This window comes from Saimiri boliviensis, chromosome 15, assembly GCF_048565385.1.
Source record: "Saimiri boliviensis isolate mSaiBol1 chromosome 15, mSaiBol1.pri, whole genome shotgun sequence".
In the NCBI taxonomy this organism is placed as follows: Eukaryota; Metazoa; Chordata; class Mammalia; order Primates; family Cebidae; genus Saimiri; species Saimiri boliviensis.
Window position 1 is genome coordinate 7,907,806 of NC_133463.1, and position 20,723 is coordinate 7,928,528.

The 20,723-nt window shown below is 42.7% G+C and overlaps 1 protein-coding gene across 2 annotated transcripts in view; it reads right to left on the reverse strand.

The window, feature by feature from the left end:
• Positions 1–17,956, reverse strand: part of TCEA1 (transcription elongation factor A1) — a 53,654-nt gene extending 35,698 nt beyond the window's left edge. The window contains exons 1-2 of one of the 2 annotated variants that reach the window (XM_003940849.4): positions 17,705–17,956; positions 5,665–5,727 (exon numbers count right to left, since the gene is read on the reverse strand). In XM_003940849.4, the coding sequence (XP_003940898.1) occupies positions 5,665–5,727; positions 17,705–17,767 (126 nt within the window). In that variant the 5' untranslated portion in view covers positions 17,768–17,956. Of the gene's footprint in view, positions 1–5,664; positions 5,728–17,179; positions 17,537–17,704 lie in introns of those variants that run through there. The other variant, XM_010351596.3, reaches the window with a different exon arrangement.
• Positions 17,957–20,723: the final 2,767 nt, after the last annotated feature.

The following is a 20,723-nucleotide window of genomic DNA, read 5'->3' on the forward strand; positions in this document are numbered from 1 at the left end:
ATACTTGTATATACTTGTTTTATAGGCATCTCAAAACCCAATGTATCCAAATTATCCTTTATCTCTTCATCCCTCTATTTTTATTTCCTTCTCATTCCAAGCTGACCTTCATACCATCTTTCTAGAATATTCTTATATTATTAAATAGCACCATCTTCCTAGTCACCACGGCAAAAATCTCAGTCATCCTAAATTCCCCCACTCCTTCACCTCCATCCAATCAACTACCAATCCTTACAGGCGGTCTTTCATTAGCAAATTCCCCTTCTCTCCACTTCTATTGCTATTATTTTAGTTTAAGCCCTCATCGCTCCTCACCTGAGTAACTTCAGTCATCAACAGGTCTTTCAGGCTCTGGCCTCCCATTTCCTCCCATGTGCACATCTGGTCACATCCTCTCCTGCCTAACACCTCTCAGTAGTAATGCTCTCAGCATCACGTATGAAGCCCTGCATGCCATACCAGCTATGTCTTTAACCCTGTATGCAACTAGCTCTTCCTATGTCTTTAACCCTGTATGCAACTAGCTCTTCCTATGTCTTTAACCCTGTATGCAACTAGCTCTTCCTGTGTCTTTAACCCTGTATGCAACTAGGTCTTCCTATGTCTTTAACCCTGTATGCAACTAGCTCTTCCTATGTCTTTAACCCTGGATGCGACTAGCTCTCCTTTGTTTTCAGTTCTAAATGCCACACTGCTTCCACCTACTGTTTCCTCTGCTGACATAGCTTTCCCTGTCTATCTGCTGAGGGAGAACCTAGTCATCTTTTGAGATGTGGCTGCAGCTTTATCACCTATATAAAGGCATTCTGCACCTCCCAGATAATGTACTTACATTGACAAGTAAACTTCGTGCTTCTTCCTATCCTCCTTCTTTCCCCCAAATGAACACTATCTATGGACTTTTCTTTGGGTAACTACATATTTGTTTATATGTCAGTTTTCCTCTACTAGACTTTAAGCTCTATAAGGGGGAAAGGCCTTATCTTATTCTTATCCATAGTAAAAACTCAAATGTTTGTTAAATAAATACATAGGCGGTTCAAAGAAGGAAGCACAGAAAAAAATTAGAGAGTCATAAATAGTAATTCTATCCAACCTCCATACTCTATTACTCTACACATACCTGTTAAATAAATATTAGGATTACTATGTTGTTTCTGACGTGGATTTCCCCACACAGGTCTGCAAGGATAAAGTTATGCCTTGGTAAGGGCCTATCTCAAAGGAAAGTTTATTCTTGGAGCTGATTTGCAAGAGAAGTTGCTGATCACTGGACAGGAACCTGAACTGAGAAGGTAGGACTGCGTAGCTTACTGCCTTTGTCTCCTTTCTCTTTCTGGGGTCTACAGATAGAGGAGGAGGAGTTCTTTTTTTTTTTCAATACAGACCCTCGCTCTGTTGCCCAGGCTGAGGTGCAGTGGCATAATCTCGGCTCACTGCAACCTCTGTCTCCTGGGTTCAAGTGATTCTCCTGCCTCAGCCTCCTGAGTAGCTGGGATTACAGGCATGTGCCACCATGCCTGGCTAATGTTTCGTTTAGTAGAGACGGGGTTTCACCATGTTGCCTGGGGTTTCCCCATGTGGGCGGCCTAGAGGAGTTCTTACCCTTTTTTTGCACCACGGATCCCTTCGGCAGTCTGGTGAAGCTTATGGATCTCTTCTCAGAATGCATTAAACATTGATTAAATAAAATACATAGGATTACAAAAAAAAAACCTAATTATATAATAAATTACAAAATATTTTTAAATGTAAGATAGTAATGTATGTGGCTCCCTTATTTTTGTGTTTGTTTTTCTTTTCTTTTCTTTTTTGAGACAGAGTTGCACCCTGTCGCCCAGGCTGGAGTGTAATGGCGTGATTTTGGCTTACTGCAACCTCCGTCTCCTGGGTTCAAGCAATTCTCCTGCCTCAGTCTCCCAAGTTGCGGGGCGTGCACCACCAAACCCAGCTAATCTTTTGTATCTTTAGTAGAGATGGGGTTTCACCATGTTTGCCAGGCTGATCTCAAATTCCTGACCTCATGATACGCCTGCCTCAACCTCCTATAGAGGTGGGATCACAGGCATGAGCCACTGCACTTGACCTCTGTTTTCTTTTTTTTTTGAGACGGAGTTTTGCTCTCGTTGCCCAGGCTAGAGTGCAATGCCATGATTTCAGTTCACTGCAACCTCTGCCTCTCAGATTCAAGTGATTCTCCTGCCTCAGCCTCTTGAGTAGCTGGGATTACAGGCACGTGCCACCACGCCTGGCTAATTTTAGACAGGGTTTCTCCATGTTTATCAGGCTCAAACTCCAGACCTCAGGTGACCCGCCCGCCTCAGTCTCCCAAAGTGCTGGGATTACAGGCACGAGCCACTGCAACCTGGCCTGTTTTTCTTTTTTATCAAGACAGAGTCTTGCTATGTTGCCCAGCCTGGTCTTGAAGGGCTGGGCTCAAGCAATCCACCGGCCTTGGCCTCCCAAAGTGCTGGGATTACAGGCGTGAACCACTGCGCCCAGCCCTCCCTTATTAAAACATTAAGTAAGACCTAGCATAAGGTATAACAGCAACAATAATAATGAGCAATTTCAATACTTTTACAATATAAGTAAACTGAAGTTAAAACATTTGTGAATTATTTTAGTTTCAGTCATAAATACTGGTAATACAACTGTGGTTTAGTGTTTTCACAACTGAAAGAAATGTTTAGTTTCAGTTAGCCATTAATGAAAATAAACCTGACTTTTTTTCTTAATCATCTTCACATACCCCTGCCATCTTTCTCTAAATTCTGACATAATATAATAGAAATATCCAAGGAAGTACTTGTGGATAATAAAAAATGTCAAGCAGAAAATAACCATATTCATGTTATTGGCTATACTGTTTCATTTTTAACACTTTGACTTTTGTCAAGTTTTATTTTTATGTTTCAGTCTTCATGGAACATTAAAATAAGACTTCACTCATGCCTGTAATCCTAGTATTATGGAAGGCCGAGGCAGGCGGATCACCTGAGGTCAGGAGTTTGATACCAGCCTGGCCAACATACTGAAACACCATCTCTACTAAAAATACAAAAATTAGCCGGGCATGGCGGCAGGTGCTTGTAATCCCAGCTACTCCAGAGACTGAGGCGAGAGATTCACTTGAACCCGGGAGGCGGAGGTCGCAGGTTGCACCACTGCACTCTAGCCTGGGCCACAGAGTGAAACTGTGTCTCAGGGGGGGAAAAAAAAAAAAAAAAAGCTCTGCACAGCAAAGGAAACAACAGAGTAAAGAGACAATCTGCTGAATAGGAGAAAATATTTGCAGACTATTCATGTGACAAGGGACTGATATCAGCAATACACAAGGAAGTCAAACAATTCAACAACAACCAAAAAAAACAAATAATCCCATTAAAAAGTGGGCAAAACGCTGGCTGCAGTGGCTCACACCTGCAATCCCAGCAATTTGGGAGGCCGAGGCTGGAGGACTGCTTGAGCCCAGGAGTTTAAGACTAGCCTGGGCAACACAGGCAGAAACTCATCTCTAAAATAACAAAATTTAAAAATTAGCCAAGCATGGCAGCATGCTCCTTTACTCCCCAGTTACTTGGGGGTTAAGGGGTGTGGTGTGGGTGCTGAGGTGTAAGAATCACTTGAGCCCAGGAGGTGGAGGCTGTAGTCAGCCATGATCATGCCACTGCACTCCAACCTGGGCAACAGAGAGAGATCCTGTCTCCAAAAAAAAAAAAAAAAAAAAGTGAGCAAAGAACATGAATAGATATTTCTCAAAAGACATCCCAACAGCCAACAGGTATATGAAAAAATGTTCAACATCACTAATCATTAAAGAAAGGCAAATCAAAACCACTATGAGACACCATCTTACTCATCAGAACGGCTATTTTTTTATAGTTTTTTTTTTAATTGCATTTTAAGTCCTGGGGTACATGTGAAGAACATGCAAGACTGTTGCATAGGTACACACGTGGCAGTGTGGTTTGCTGCCTTCCTCCCAATCACCTATATCTAGCACTTCTCCTCATGCTCTCTCTCCCCAACTCCCCATCCCATTATTATTATTATTATTATTATTATTATTATTATTTAGACAGAATCTCGTTCTGTCTGGCCTGGGCTGGAGTGCAGTGGTGCGATCTCAGTTCACTGTAACCTCCACTTCCTGGGTTCAACTGATTCTCCTGCCTCGCCTCCTGAGTAGCTGGAACTACAGGTGTGCACCACCACACCCGGCTAATTCTTGTATTTTTAGTAGAGATGGGGTTTCGCTATGTTGGCCAGGCTGGTCTTGAACTCCTGGCCTAAGGTGATCTGCCCACCTCAGCCTCCCAAAGTGCTAGGATTACAGGAGTGAGCCACTGAGCCAGGCCCAGAATTGCTATTATTGAAAAGACAAAAAAATAACAGGTGCTGGTGAAGACAAAGAAAAAAAGGAACTCATACACTGTTAATAGGAATGTAAATTAGCACAGCCATTATATAAAACAGTATGGAAATTTTTCAAGAACTAAAAATTAAAGTACATATAATCCAGCAATCCTACTACTAAATATTTATCCAGAAGAAATCAGTTTAACAAAGGGATATCTGCACCCCCATGTTTACTGCAGCACTATTCACAATAGCCAAGATATGGAATCAACCTAAGCGCCCATCAAGGGACGAATGGATAAAGAAAATGTGGTGTATACATACAATGAAATACTATCAGTCATAAAAAAGAATGAAATCATGTATTTGCAGTAACACGGATGGAACTGGAGTTATGTTAAGTGAAATAAGGCAGGAACAGAAAGACAAACATCACATGTTCTCACTACTATGTGAGAGCTAAAACAGCAGACCTCTCAAAGATAGAAAGCAGACTAATGGATACTGGAGACTGGGAAGGGTGCGTAAGTAAGGCAAGGGAATGAAGAGAGGTTTGTTCATAGGTACAAACATATAGTTAATAGAAGGAATCAATTCTAACATTCCACAGCAGAGAAGGTTCACTAAAGTTAAGAAGGTATTACATACTTCAAAATAGCTAGAAGAGAGGGCTTGAAATGCTCCAACACACAGAAATGGTAAATACTGAAGGTGAGGGATACCCTAAATATCCTGATTTCATCATTACACATTCTATGCATGTAACCAAATATCACAGATAACCCAATAAACATGTACAAATATTATCAATAAAGAATAAGACTTCATTAATGAATCTTTGTAATGTCTACCAGATATCAACTTTGTACATGCTTGATTGGTGCTTAAAAAAAAAAAAGGGGGGGGGGGCGGGGAAGGAGTGACACCTTGCCATCCTTACCCTGAAGCTAGCTTCATGCTGGCAGCAGCTATCAATAATAGATCAAGAAAGGGAAATCTGAGGAGACCAAATTAGGGCCAAGAATCAAACTTCCTCTCACAGTGAGATTTCACTGCTACTGCCAACCTTAGAGATTCAGGTTTTATTCCTCTTAAGAAGAGCGACATTGCTCTATAATGGCAACTTAGTAGATTACTGATTTATATTGCCATGTGTAAAAAAAAAAAAAAAAAAAAAAAAGCAGTTAATAATGGTTTACACCATTATCAAGACAGTATAAAAACTTATTGGGACTGAAGATGTTTCAGTATTTTATGACAACTACCTATTATAAAACTGTGATGCATAAAAGCACATACCTGCAGTAATTCCAGGGTCATAGGAATATTCTTAAGCTCCTTTAGCAAATCCAATGCTCCAGCCTATAAAATAAAACAATTTCATATTGAATTCCCAAGATGGTAAAACAGGGAATAGCCAGAAATAAGGTTCATGGGATAATCACAGAAAGCACCTAAAGAGGAATAAAATCAGATAAGGAGCAACAGCACCACCTATAGCTTGTAGCCAAATATTCTAATTTAATATTATTTTAATCTATCATATTTCATCTAATCAAATACATCCACATTCTATTGCACTTAGTCTAATATTTACTTCAAATACTACATCTGGATAAATCACTTCTTTATATACCATTAATAAAGAAAAAATGATTTAACTATGATACAGTGTTTTATTATAACTTTTTTTTTTTTGAGAGAGAGTCTCACTCTGTCACCCAGGCTGGAGTGCAGTGGCACAATCTCGGCTCACTGCAATCTCCACCTCCCAGGTCAAGTGATTCTCCTGCCTCAGCCTCTTGAATACCTGGGATAACAGGCACTCACCACCACACCTGGCTAATTTTTGTATTTTTAGTAAAGATGAGGTTTGACCACGTTGGCCAAGACGGTCTCAATCTCTTGACCTCGTGATTCGCCTGCCTCAGCCTCCCAAAGTACTGGAATTACAGGCGTGAACCACTGCGCCTGGCCTACGGTGCCTGTTTTCATACTTTAACACTTTAGAAAGCAGGATAGGTATGTATGGTTGAGGCAGGTGAATCGCTTGAACCCGGGAGGCGGAGGTTGCAGTGAGCCAAGATCGTGCCATTGCACTCCAGCCTGGCGACAAAGTGAGACTCCATCTCAAAAAAAAAAAAAAAAAAAAAAAAAAGAAAAGAAAAACAGGCACCCTGCAAATCAGTGAAACACAGGTTATCTCAAAAACCAGAAAGAACCAGAGCATATTCCTCATTGAACACGCCAAAGGAAAAAGCAAGCGAAGACTCTCAAAGTATCACTTTATTTCTTAAATATAAAATCAAGTAAAGGATTCTAGCAAAGTAATTTTTCATTTAAAGGTGACAGACATTAGGTGTAGCCTTCGAGAATAAAACTATTAGCTTTTATTCTGCTAACAAAGAGTTACATCATTTTAATTTAACCCAATACCTCATAAATAAAAATTTAAGTTCAACAGAAATCATGACAGGTTATTATAAATAAATTGTTTGAATTATTTGTTGTTTAAAGATCTCTCCTGATCTTAAAATTCTGTAAATTCTTCCTATTTAGAGTCATCTAGAAACAGTAAAACATTAAAGTTGTTGGAAAGGGACACTAACAGTGACTTAAAATGTATTATTAAACAAGAATTTCAATAGGCATGACATTTTTGTGAATAAATGAAGTCTTCAATCCCTTATCTGCAAATTCCCAGACCAAAAACCTTTGAAAAGCAAAAGATTTCTAGATTTCTGATAGGTTTAAAAACTCATTTGGCAGCTAAACCTAAACTCTACACATGTAAACCTATTTGTGTTCTATTTATGCCATGTAATGTGAATATTACAACTAGAGAAATATTAATGCCTGGTTCCTGAAGTGCCCAAATCCTGCTGGGGGTATTACATAATCTATGATATATGTACTAAATTATCTTTAGAAAATCTGAAAAATCTGGAATTACCAAATGTATCAGACCCTAATAATTTTCATTAACAAACTGTAGAAGTCTGGGCAACACAGCATGACCTCCTCTTTACAAAAAATAAAAATAAAAAATTAGCTGGGCATAATGCCTGTAGTCCTAGTTACTTGGGAGGCTGAGGCAGGAGGATTGCTCGCACCCAGAAGCTTGAGGTTACATGAACCATGATCACGCCACTCACTGCAGTCTAGCCTGTGTGGACAGAGTGAGACTCCATTTCTAAAATAAAATTTTAAAAACAAACAACAACAACAACAAAAACAGACTGTGGGCCTGTATTCTATCATTGACATTTTCTTCTACCCACATCTCCAGGCTTTCTGATCCACTTCTGACCAAGAATCAATTAATAACGATAAAGAATCATACTTCTAAAAATTCCTTAAAAAGCAGGGTCTCCTAAGCATTAAGTTCATTCTTCTAACATATCATCAATGTAATATACGGTTTCAACTGTTTTCCAAGTAGAGGTAATATATTTGCATTAACTTTGTTTCTTTCCCTTTCTACTCAGCTCTCTGGTAAGGTCATGGTTGGAAGAAAACGCTAAAAATAACACTCAAGGAATAAAACTGTGACCTTTCTGAAAATTGCACTGTGTTCCAACCAATTCAAATAAATACTTCACTGAAGGGTCTTTAAGAATAACTATGGGCCAGGTGCAGTGGCTCAGAACTGTAATCCCTGCACTTTGGAGGCAAAGGCAGGCAGATCAACCTGAGGTCAAGAGTTTGAGACCAGCCTGACCAACATGGTGAAGCCCCATCTCTACTAAAGACACAAAAATTAGCTGGGTGTTGTGGCAGGCGCCCGTAATCCCAGCTACTCAGGAGGCTGAGGCAGGAGAATCGCTTGAACCTGGGAGGCAGAAGTTGCAGTGAGCCAAGATTGTGCCACTGCACTCCAGCCTGGGTGACAAAGCAAAATGCTGTCTCAAAAAAAACCCAAAAACAAACAAAAAGAAGTAACTATGATGCTCTGAATGAGTCAAACACAAAATAGGTAATCACATATTAATTCAGTGACAACAAACTTTGAGTGTTACTATGTGCTTGGCATTATTAAATACTTCACATATATTTAATCTCACCTTCACTGTAAACCCTATAGATTCAGGTAATCTATTAACTCCATTTTACAGATGAGGAAATGTGCCAAGAAACTTGCACAAGGTGTTATGATTACTAACTAGAAAAGGTGAGATCTACTCCAGTAATTTCAGATGTACCAAGCTCTACTGTGCTGGGGATATAGCAGTGAGCAAGACACAAACCTTTCTGATATCAAGGAATTTTAAAACAAACAGAAATATTTGATGATCTATTTCAAACCCTTAGTTACACTTAAACCCGGAAAAGGAAAGTGATTTGCCCAAGGTCACACTGATGGGTAGTAAGGACATGAACTAGTGGCCTGACTCTTATCCCGCTGCCCTTTCCCCTGCAGTGGCCGTGCTCCTTTGTGAACTCAGTGACTACTATTACCAAACAAGAAGCTGTACTTTAGCCTTCCAAGCACCACCTGTCTCTAAATGCCAAGTCTTGGCCAGGCACAACAACCTGTAATCCCAGCACTCTGGGAGGCCTAAGACAGAAAGATCACTTGAGCCCAGGGGTTCGAGACCAGCCTGGGTAACAGAATGAGATCTCGCCTCTATTGAAAAAAAAAAGAAAAGAAAAAGAATACATGTCCAAGTCTATGAGATTGCAGCATCTCCTACAGATGATACAAGAGAAAGAAAGACTCTTCTTTAATTTTCAGAGCCAAATTTAGTTCACACTACTGGCTGAAAGATAAACTACAGCTATCACACTATTTTATCACATTGTTGGTGCTCCTACCTGGCAACAGAAAAAACGTGCTTTATAAACCATGATATTCAAACTTGTACTATGTGTTCAGTATACCCAAGACCATGTAGGATACAAACATCCCTCTCCTCAAGGGGATGTAAAAATGCGAGGGAGTAATAGGTGATTTAGGGTCAAGAATATGATGTACATATATGACAGATCTAGATTCAAATCCATGCTCTGCCATTTCCTAGAACTGTAAGATCTTGGTAATGTTATTGGTCCTTTTCAAGCTTCAGCTTCTTTATATGTAGGCGAGCATAATACGTCAACCTTGATGGGTAATTACAATAGCCAAATGAGGCAACATTACACAGCTGAAGTATTAAAATACAGGTCTGACACACACATAGGACGGTAGATGAGGAGTACAATAATACACAAATAATTACTTATTTCTACCATAACAATAATCTCCAAGAGCCATAAGCCAGCATTTTCAGTGAGCATATTTAAGCTCAATCAAGTAAAACAGTTACTTCTTCTATAATAATGCCTTCTTCACAGGCATTATTATAAGATTTCAAGGTAAAAAATTAAGATGTTATCTATTTTTTGAGACATAGTCTCACTGTGTCACGCAGGCTGGAGTGCAGTGGCACGCACTCGGCTCACTGCAACCTCCGCCCCCTGTGTTCAAGCTATTCTCCTGCCTCAGCCTCCCAAGTAGCTGGGACTACAGGCGCCTGCCACCATTTCCAGCTAATTATTGTATCTTTGGTAGAGACAAGGTTTCACTATGTTAGCCAGGTTGGTCTTTTTTTTTTTTTTTTTTTTGAGATGGAGTCTTGCTCTGTTGCCAGGCTAGTACAGTGGCGCAATTTTGGCTCACCGCAACCTCTGCCTTCCTGGTTCAAGGGTTCAAGCAATTACCCTGCCTCAGCCTCCCGAGTAGCTGAGACTATAGGCGGGTAACACCACACCAGCTAATTTTTTGGATTTTCAGTAGAGACGCAGTTTCACCATGTGGGCCAGGATGGTCTTGATCTGCTGACTTTGTGATCCACCTGCCTTGCCTTCCGAGGTGCTGGGGTTACAGATGTGAGCCACTGTGCCTGGTCCGTTATCTATTTTTTTAAAGTAAACAATGAATTAGAGATACTTGAGTTACAGCTTGGTAACTTCACTATAAAACTAGGGCTTAGAATAGTACTACGTCATCTCAAATTTGCAGTTAAACTACACCAAAAGCACAAAAAAATACATAAATTCATGTTCATCAAAATTAGAAGCTTTTATACTCCAAAGCCACGACCAAGAGTAGACAGACAATCCACAGAATGCGAGACAGTATCTGAATATCTAATATGGATCTAGTATTCAGAATATAAAAGACTCTTCCAACTCAATAATAAAAAGACAAATCAATTTAAAAATGGGCAAAGCCACTGTACTCCAGCCTGGGCAACATAGCCAGACCCTGAGTCTTTTTTTAAAAAAATGGGCAAAGGACCTGAACAGACATTTGTTCCTCCAAAGAAGATACACAAATGGCCACAAAGCAATGAAGAGATGCTCAACATTGTTATCATAAGGGACATGCAAATCAAACCCACAATGAGATACCACTTTATACCCATTAGGAAGGCTATAATCAAGACAAGTAATATTTGTGAAAATGAGGTGAAACTGGAATCTTCACACACTGCTGGTGGGCATGTAAAATGGTACAGCAATACTGGAAAGGTCTGGTAGCTCCTGAAAAGTTTAAACATAGTTACTATATGACCCAGTAATTATACTCCTAGGTGTATACCCAAAAGAAATGAAAACATATGTCTACACAAACACTGTTACAGGAATATTTTTAGCAGTATTATTCATAATAGCCAAAAAGCTGAAACAGCCCAAATGTCCACCAAATGATGAATGAATTAACTAATTGTGGCCAGGTGCAGTGGCTCACACCTGTAATCCCAACACTTTGGGAGGCCAAGGTAGGCAGATCACCTGAGGTCAGGAGTTCTAGACCAGCCCTGGCCAACATGGCAAAACCCCATCTCTACTAAAAATACAAAAATTAGACAGGTGTGGTGGCAGGCCCCTGCAATCCCAGGTATTTGGGAGGCTGAGAAGCAGGTGAACCGGGAGGCAGAGGTTGCAGTGAGTCCAGAGGGCACAACTGCACTCCAGCCTGGGAGACAAGAATGAGACTCCATCTCAAAAAACAAAAAACAAAAACACACAAATTGCAGTACAGTGGAGTACTTTCCAGCAATAAAAAGTAATAAAATACTAGTGTATAATATAACATGTACTGACCTTTAAAAGACAGGTGCGGTGGCTCACACCTGCAATCTCGGCACTTTGGGAGGCCCAGGTGGATAGACCAACTGAGGTCAGGAGTTTAAGACCAGCCTGACCAGTATGGTGAAACCCCATCTCTACTAAAAATATAAAAATTAGCTGGGCACGTTGGCTTGCACCTGTAATCCAGCTAGTCAGTAGGCTGAGACAGGAGAATTGCTTGAACCCAGGAGGCGGAGGTTGCAGTGAGCCAAGATTGCACCACTGCACTGTAGCCTGGGCAACAGAGCAAGATGAGACTCCGTCTCAAAAAAAATTTAAAAAAAAAAGACTGTATTAAGCAAAAAGAGACCCGTTTCAAAAGATCACATACTGTATAATTTCACAGACAGAAACTTTCCAGATTCAGCAAACACACACAGACAGAAAGCATGTATTAGTGGTTGTCAGAGGAGTCTGAGAAATTGGTGGGGGGCACATGAGGGCTGAATGAGAAGCGACTGCTTAATAGGTACAGGGTTTCTTTTTGGAGTGATGAAAATGTTCTAAAATTATACAGTAGTAATAGCTGCACAAACCTGTAAATACACTAAAAACCCACTTAACAGGTGACCCTCAAATAACATGGGTTTAAACTGCACAGATCCACTTAACATGAGAATTTCTTTCCACTTCTGCCACCCTAGATGGCAAAACCAGCTCTTCCTTTCTCCTCAGCTTATTCAACGTGAAGGCAAGGAGGATGAAGTCCTTTATGATGATCCATTTATACTTAATGAACAGTAAACATATTTTCTCTCCTTTATGACTTTCTTTTCTTTTTTTTGAGACGTTGTCTCGCTCTGTCACCCAGGCTGAGTGTCTGTAATCTCAATACTTTGGGAGGCCAAAGCAGGCAGATCATTTGAGTTGAGTTATAGAATGGCCTTGGCAATACGGTGAAATCCCGCCTCTCCAAAAAATACAAAAAAAAAAAGGCTGGGTGCAGTGGCTCACACCTGTAATCCCAAGCACTTTAGGAGGCTAAGGCAGGTGGATCACTTGAGGTCAGGATGCAGAGACGAGCCTGGGAAAAACAGCAAAACCCCATCTCTACTAAAAACAGAAAATCAGTTGGGTGTGGTGGTGGCATGCACCTGTAGTCCCAGCTACTTGGGAGGCTGAGGTGGGAGAACTGCTTGAACCCAGGAGGTGGAGGTTACAGTGACCAGATCGTGCCTCCACACTCCAGCCTGAGTGACACAGCGAGACTGTCTCAAAAAAATAAAAAGTACAAAAAAAGTTTATTAGCCAGGTGTGGTGGCACATGCTACATCCTGGCTACTCGGGAGGCTGAGGTGGGAGGATCACCAGAGTCCAGGTGGTCAAGGCTGCAGTGAGCTGAGCCATAGTACCACTGCATTCCAGCCTGGGTAACAGCATGAGCCCTAGCCTCAAAAAAAAAAAAAAATTTTATAATACATATAATATATAAAATGTGTTAATCTACAGTTTAAGTTATCATTAGTAAGGCTTCTGTTCAACAGTAGGCTGTGTTTTAGGAGTCAAAAGTTATACTCTTGACAGCATGAGTTATACTACTGGTTCATGCTGACTCATACTGACTACATGACTGCAAGAGTTACACTACTGCAAAAGTTATACTACTTGACTGCATGTGGGTAGGGAGGGTAGGGAAGGGAGATGACGAAAGAACCATACCCCTGAATTGTTCAAGAGTCAACTATGAGAGTGAACTTCATTGTATTTCTCAATAAAGCTGTTATTAAAAATTGTGCAGCTATGCCAATTAATCTAACTGATACAGACATGAAAGTTTTGTCACAATTATTGTTTTAACCCAGGGACTTATAAATGTAAATATTTCAGGTATCCCAGCTCCTAGGAAATTCTAACATCTAATTTCAATTTCTCTCCCTGCAATTTAACTTCATTCAAATTTGAGCCTTCAATGAAATAAATAAACCTCAACACTACCTACAAAATCTCTCCAGAAACTTCAAAACTTTATGTTCTTGCCTCACTCCTCCTGTAATCTACATGAATCCTTTACAAAGAAAAGCAACCTCAGATTGTTTTTTAGGCCTTAGAACATACTTTAGGTCTACAATCCTACACGAGAAGCATTTTATATTCACTTAATTTTTACTATGTATCTCCAATTTACCATGACGAAGAACATTTTAGTGATGACAAAGAACTTGCCTAAAATTACAAAGCTAAAGTTCAGAAAAACCAGGATTTAAACCCACATTAGGAGTCAGACTTAGTTACTGATATCAAATCAAAGCGACAAGGAAAAAGCTTAAGCAGAAAACAGGTGATACATAAAAATTTCAAACTACTTTCTGTGGTTCATTGTGGCTTGGTCATGTGCACTTGTAAAACTGCTCAGAAGACTGTTTAAGATCAGGTACACACGTGCGACAACATCCTGGGTAGAACTAGGGTCAGGATGTTGATTTAAGTATTTAAGGAAACTCACCTGCCCCAAAACAGCAAGTTCATACCCTTACTTCCTGATTTTTTATTCACTTAATTGTATCCATACATGGTTCAAAAACAGACGCAAGGGTCTTCTAGAGAGACACGGCAGCTTAACAGAGCAGTACTAGCTTTGGAGCAAAACAGGTTTAGATTCACATCTTCACTTGGCCACTTACTAGCTATCTGGCTTAAGACAATTCACTTAACTTTTCTAAATACTTAGTATCCTCATTTTCAGAATGACGATAATACTCATCTTGCAAAGTTGTCTGGGGAATAAATGGGATAAGGTGGGTAAGTATTTAGCAGAAATACTTGCCTCAGAGTAATGGCTCAATAAATGGCAGCTGTTTTTATTTTAGTTAAGTGTGACATCTATGGTTTTATTAAAATGAAATGAGCCAGGTAAAGCAGCAGCATGTTAAAATATTTTTTAAATGATACCCAAATTTGCACTTAAATTTGTCAATTCTGATGACAACTATTACTCTTCAAAATTAACTTTTTCAGGCTGAGTGTGGTGGCTCACATCTGTAATCCCAGCACTCTGGAAGGCCAGGACAGGCAGATCACCTGTGGTCAGGAGTTTGAGACCAGCCTGGCCAATATGCTGAAACCCCATCTCTACTAAAATGACAAAAATTAGCCAGGCATGGTGGCACATACCTGTAGTCCCAGCTACTAGGAAGGCTGAGGCAACAGAATTGCTTGAACCCGGGAGGTGGAGGTTGCACTGAACCAAAACTATGTGCCACTGCACTCCAGCCTGGGTAACAGAACGAGACTTTGTCTCCAGGAAAAAAAAAGAACCAAAGTTTACTTTTCCATAATATAAAATATTTTAAAAAGTTGAGAGAAAAACCTGAAAACCACAGAAAAAAAGAGAAGCAAATATACCATAATTCTACAAGCCCTAAAACACTTTCTGTTGAATTATTGAACACTTAAAAAACCATCTGTCAAGGCCGGGCGCGGTGGCTCACGCCTGTAATCCCAGCACTTTGGGAGGCCGAGTCAGGTGGATCACGAGGTCAGAAGTTCGAGACCAGCCTGACCAACATGGCGAAAACTCGTCTCTAAAAAACAAAAACAAAAACAAAAAAGTCATCTGTGGTTGTACTTGGGGAAAGAGGAGTGTCATTCTGACCATTTCTCTTTCTCTGTATTTCATCAGCCTGTTTGAATTCCCAGAGGACAAGCAGGGAAAACGATGAGGGGTAGGGGGGGAGGTAAAAGCCATTCAGTTTTACTTTTCTTTTTGGGAGGCAAATTTTCATATTGGTAGTTTTGAATTATCTGAAAACTTAGATTTGAGAAGAAAATTTAGACCTGAGGATTATCTGTGGGGTTTATTCTCATTTTCTTGCAGGCTCATTACAAAAGATCTGAACATCTGTTGACAATTTGAGAACTGCAGGTAAATATGAACTTATCTTCTCCACACTTGTCCACTAAAGTGTTTTAAGAAACACCTATTAAAAGGAAAGAAGGAAAGAGAGAAAAGCAAGCAAACACCTAATGCATGAGATGATTAAAGGATACCTATTACAGCCTAAGTTGGAGAGAAAATTCCCAGGCTTTTTTCTCTGGGAGCTTCTGCTGTGCAAGTTTGGGGATCTCCAGGCACACAGAAAAATTTTCCAGTTTAAACAAAATAACGGAAATGTTCCAATAACCACATAACTCATCAAATAAGAATTTGAAGTGGGGAATGAAGGGGCATATCAATGGGGAGGTGGGTGGCACTGGTAATATCTGTAAAAGAAAATGAACAGGAAATTTTTTGGCGGGGGGTGAGGGGGAGGACGGAGTCTTGCTCCGTTGCCCAGACTGGAGTGCCGGGGCGTGATCTCCACTCACCGCAACCTCCGCCTCCCGGGTTCTAGGATTCTCCTGCACCAGCCTCCTGAGTAGCTGGGATTACAGGCGCCCGCCATCACACCCGGCTAAGTTTGTTTGTTTTTTGTTTGTTTGTTTGTTTGTTTGTTTTGTATTTTTAGTAGAGACAGTTTCGCCATGTTCGTCAGGCTGGTCTCGAACTCCTGACCTCTCGTGATCCACTCACCTCAGCCTCCCAAAGTGTTGGGATGCCAGGCGTAAGCCACCGCTCGGGGCCGGACATACTTTAAAAGGCCAAAATTTCAAATACAGAGTAAAGGGTATGAAATGAAATACTGGAGAATGCCCAGTATTTCCTGTTAAAGAAAAAAAGGAACAGAAGTTGCTAGAAGTCTTACGTACCTACTGTTAGCACTAATTCCTGATCTGGCTGTCATGTGGAAATCATGCTGTTCAGAAGAAAGCCTGAATCCTGGCTTATTCCAAATACACAGTACTTAATTTTAGTAGTAGTGTTTAATCTTTCTCAGTGTCTTAACCTGTAAAATGGATACTCTTTATGTACTCACAGCTCTGTGTGAGTCACAAAAGAATTTTGCACGGATGCTATTTAACTCCAAAGTGCGTACAAATGAGAGCATCCCTTTTGTCTTCACATTAGTTTGACATGGAATTCATTTCATAGATGGAAGAAAATTATTTCAGGTGTATTGATGGTGAAAATGTGCCGAGCATGGTGGGACAAATCGGAGTGAAAACAATTATACAAGTTTAGCTGAGAACAGATGAGTCTGAAGCAAGGTGGACTGTAAAGTGCCACACAAATGGACAAACTGTGGAAACCGGTCGTGTGACTTCTTACAAACCACAAAAGGACACGCTCACATAAATATGCATCCATGGCCGGGCGCGGTGGCTCACGCCTGTAATCCCAGCACTTTGGGAGGCCGAGGCGGGTGGATCGCGAGGTCAAGAGATCGAGACCAGCCTGGTCAACATGGTGAAACCCCGTCTCTACTAAAAATACTAAAAATTAGCTGGGCATGGTGGCACGTGCCTGTAATCCCAGCTACTCAGGAGGCTGAGGCAGGAGAATTGCCTGAACCCAGGAGGCGGAGGTTGTGGTGAGCCGAGATCGCGCCATTGCACTCCAGCCTGGGTAACAAGAGTGAAACTCTGCCTCAAAAAAAAAAAAAAAAAAAAAAAAAAATATGCATCCATAACAAGAAAACGCCCCCAGCATTAACTGCAAAGCACTCAGAAAGCACCCTACAGTATCGCTTGTGCACATCTCTCTACCAGCACTCTGGTGAGTGTGCCTGCTGCAGCCCTAACTCTTCTGCACAGGACGACAGCACAAGACCCACTTCTTATAAAACGTCGAGCAACCTGCCGAGAGACTGGCACATTTTACCTTTTCGATCGCTCAGCAAACATGCAGCGTCGTTGAGATAAGCGGGCGGATGCTTAGCCCTCTTCAAACACGAGATCCCGGAGTGTTAGGGCCTGGTGCCTACACCTGATCACAAGCCTCTAGCTGCTGCTCACTCTGGACGCCGGCCTCGGGTCGCAGGAGAGCGCATGCTTTCCAGTTCCGAGGGCTGTCTACGCGGCAATTCGCGAGCTACACTGCCGAGCGCTTACCGCTACGGAAGTTCACAATCACCGGAGAACGTGCCCCAATCCCTAAATCGATCCGCTCTACTACGCGGCGCGAGGGAGGAGGGGCTGGAAATCGAAGAGCGATCGGGTCCTAACGCCGGTGGCCGCGGGACCCGACGCCCCGGGCCCGGACACCCTCCTGGGGACGCGGGGGCGCCGGGCACGGCTCCCCGAAGGGAGGCCGCAAGGGGAGGGCAGGGAGAGGGAGAGGGGATCCCCCTCGGGACCCGGCCTCGGCCCGGCCTCCCTCCCGGCCCGCGCCGACCGCCGCGCTCACCGCGTTCTTCTTCTGCACCATCTTGTCCATCTTCTTGGCGAAGCGGACCACCTCGTCCTCCATGGCTCCGGCAGGTCTTCTCCGCGCCCAGCCCGCCGGCAAAGGGAAGTGGGCGAAGCTGGAGCGCAGGACACGGCAGGAGGCGAGCCCCGGCGCGCGGCGAGCCCCACCACGGCAGGCTCGGGCCTAGGCCCTTCCTCGCCAACGAAGCCCGCGGCGGCGGCGGCGGCGGCGGCGGCGGCGGTTCCTCCTCCCCAGGCAACGCCAATCGAACTCCGCGCGCGACGTGCAGGCGCTACCAATTGACTGCGGATCGCCGGGATGGGGCGAGCCCAGGTTCCCGCCAGGCGGGCGTCGGGGCAGGCACCGCTTCCGGCTAGAGCGTGGTGGGAGGCGCCCGGCTTGGCGGCGCGTTCACCTGCGGCCCCGCCCCCGCGCGGGGCGGGGTTTCGTCCCCCCGTCGTCTCCCGACAGCCCGGACTTTCAGAAGCCGCGGGGGCCCGGGCGGCTTGAAACGGAGGCGGATTCCCAGCGCGGAACGTTGGCAGGTGTTCGAGTCTGTCGGAAGCCAGGCAGTGTCTCCGTAGGCGACGGCCACGGTGAAAAACGGAACCCGCGTCCCCTCAATTAAGTTTCGGAGTTCGTCGTTTTCCACGTTCCTTTGTTTCGTTTTGTTTTTGTTTTTGTTTTGAGACGGAGTCTCGCTCCGCCGCCAGGCTGGTGCGGCGACGCGATCTCGGCTCACCGCAGCCTCCGCCTCCCGAGTAGCTGGCACTGCAGGCCAGGCTTTGCTTCTTTGTGTGTCCCATAATTTTGGTGAGACATGGACATTTTGAAGATGATAATGTAACTCTGAAAATCAGAACTGTTGTTGCTTGTTACAGTTGTGTGAGTTTTTTAGTTGATATGTTTAATGACATTTCTAAACTCTGTCATGTGTAGTCACTAAAGTATCTGTATTGTTAACTTAGTGTCCACCTAATGTTTTGACAGATATTTCGTTTTCTTAAACACTTGGAGCAAGAAAAAAAATCTCATAGTCTTTGCAGTTGGGCTGTTTGTGTTGGGCACGCCTGTAATATTCAAATGGTCAGCTTCCAGTTCTGCCTTCACCTTCCTGTCCTGCTGGCCCAGGATACAAGCTCAGCCAGAGATGAGAGCTTAGGAATTTCTCAGATTTCTTTTTCTTTTATTTTTTCTTTTTCTTTCTGTTTTTTTTTTTTTTTTTTTTTTTTTTTTTTTTTTTTTTTTTTTTTTTTTGAGACGGAGTCTTGCTGTGTCAGCAGGCTGGAGTGCAGTGGCACAATCTCAGCTCACCGAAACCTCCGCCTCCCGGGTTCAAGTGAATCTCTCGCCTCAGCCTCCTGAGTAGCTGGGATTACAGGCACCTGCCACCACGCCCAGCTAATTTTTGTATTTTTAGTAGAGATGGGTTTTCACCATGTTGGCCAGGTTGGTATCAATCTCCTGACCTCGGGATCCACCCGCCTCAAACTCCCAATTTTTTTTTTTTTTTTTTTTTTTTTTGAGACAGAGTTTCGTTCTTGATGCCTAGGCTGGAGTGCAATGGCGCTATCTCGGCTCTCCGCAACCTCCGCCTCCTGGGTTCAAGTGATTCTCAGTTCTCCTGCCTCAGCCTCCTGAGTAGCTGGGATTACAGGCTTGCTCCACCATGTCTGACTAATTTTGTGTTTTTAGTAGAGACAGGGTTTCTCCATGTTGGTCAGGCTGGTCTCGAACTCCAAAATTCCCAGCCTCAGGTGATCCACCTGCCTCACCCTCCCAAAGTGCTAGGATTACAGGCATCGGCCACCATGCCCGGCCCCTTTTTTTTTTTTTTTTTTTTTTTTTTTCCTTTGAGACAAAGCTTTACTCTTGTCTCCCAGACTGGAGTACAGTGGTCCAATCTTAGTTCACTGCAAACTCCGCTTCCGGGATTTAAGCAGTTCTCCTGCCTCTGCCTCCCAAGTAGCTGAGATTGCAGGCACCCACCACCATGCTCGGCTAATTTTTGTATTTTCAGTAGAGACTTGTTTTCAGCACGTTGATCAAGCTGGTCTTAAACTCCTGACCTCAAGTGGTCCATCCACCTCAGCCTCCCAAAATACTGGGATTACAGATGTGAGCCACCATGACCAGCCACTCAGCCACTTTTCTGAACCTGCATCCTGAACTGTTAATACACATGGTCTGGATTTCCAGAAACATGTGAAAGCATTTGAAAACCTTTATTTCCCCAAAGCATCTCCTCTTGAGCCTTTCCTCCCAGGCTTTTTGGTGTGTCTATTGTTTGCTGCAACTTATATATCATTTGCCCTAAGTAGTAGTGACTGGTTCATTTGCCTTTAAATATTTTTGACCAACACCCTCTGTGCTGGTCACTTCTCTACCCTCAGAGAGTTGTGAGCTATTTCTTCACCCTGAGAGAGTTCTGAGTTAGAGAAAATAAAGGCAGTCTTTGTATTAGTCCTTCAAGAAACCACCTGAGAGACAACAACAATTCTTTGAAAACAAGATTGACTTTGGTTCCTCCAATATCTGGAACCCACAGGAATGTGAACTGTTATCTTCAAGAGCATCACCATGACTGGGAGGGATAATTAAGCATAAGTAAAAATGGCACAAAGCCTTCCTACCAGGCATTAAAGTTTTTTTTTAATAGCTTTATTTAGATAAAATTAGGTTTATCATTCATCCATCTTGTAGCTTTTTAATTTTATTTTATTTTGAAGTCAGTTTCACTCTTGTCACCCAGGCTGGAGTGCAATGGTGCAATCTCAACTCACTGCAACCTCCACCTCCCAGGTTCAGGTGATTCTCCTGCCTCAGCTTCCCGAATAGCTGGGATTACAGGTGTGCATGCACCACCATGCCTGGCTAATTTTTGTATTATTCGTGCAGACAGGGTTTCACCATGTTGGCCAGGCTGGTCTCGAACTCCTGACCTCAGGTGATCCATCTATCTCAGCCTCCCAAAGCGTTGAGATTTCAGGTGTGAGCCACTGCACCCGGCCAGCAT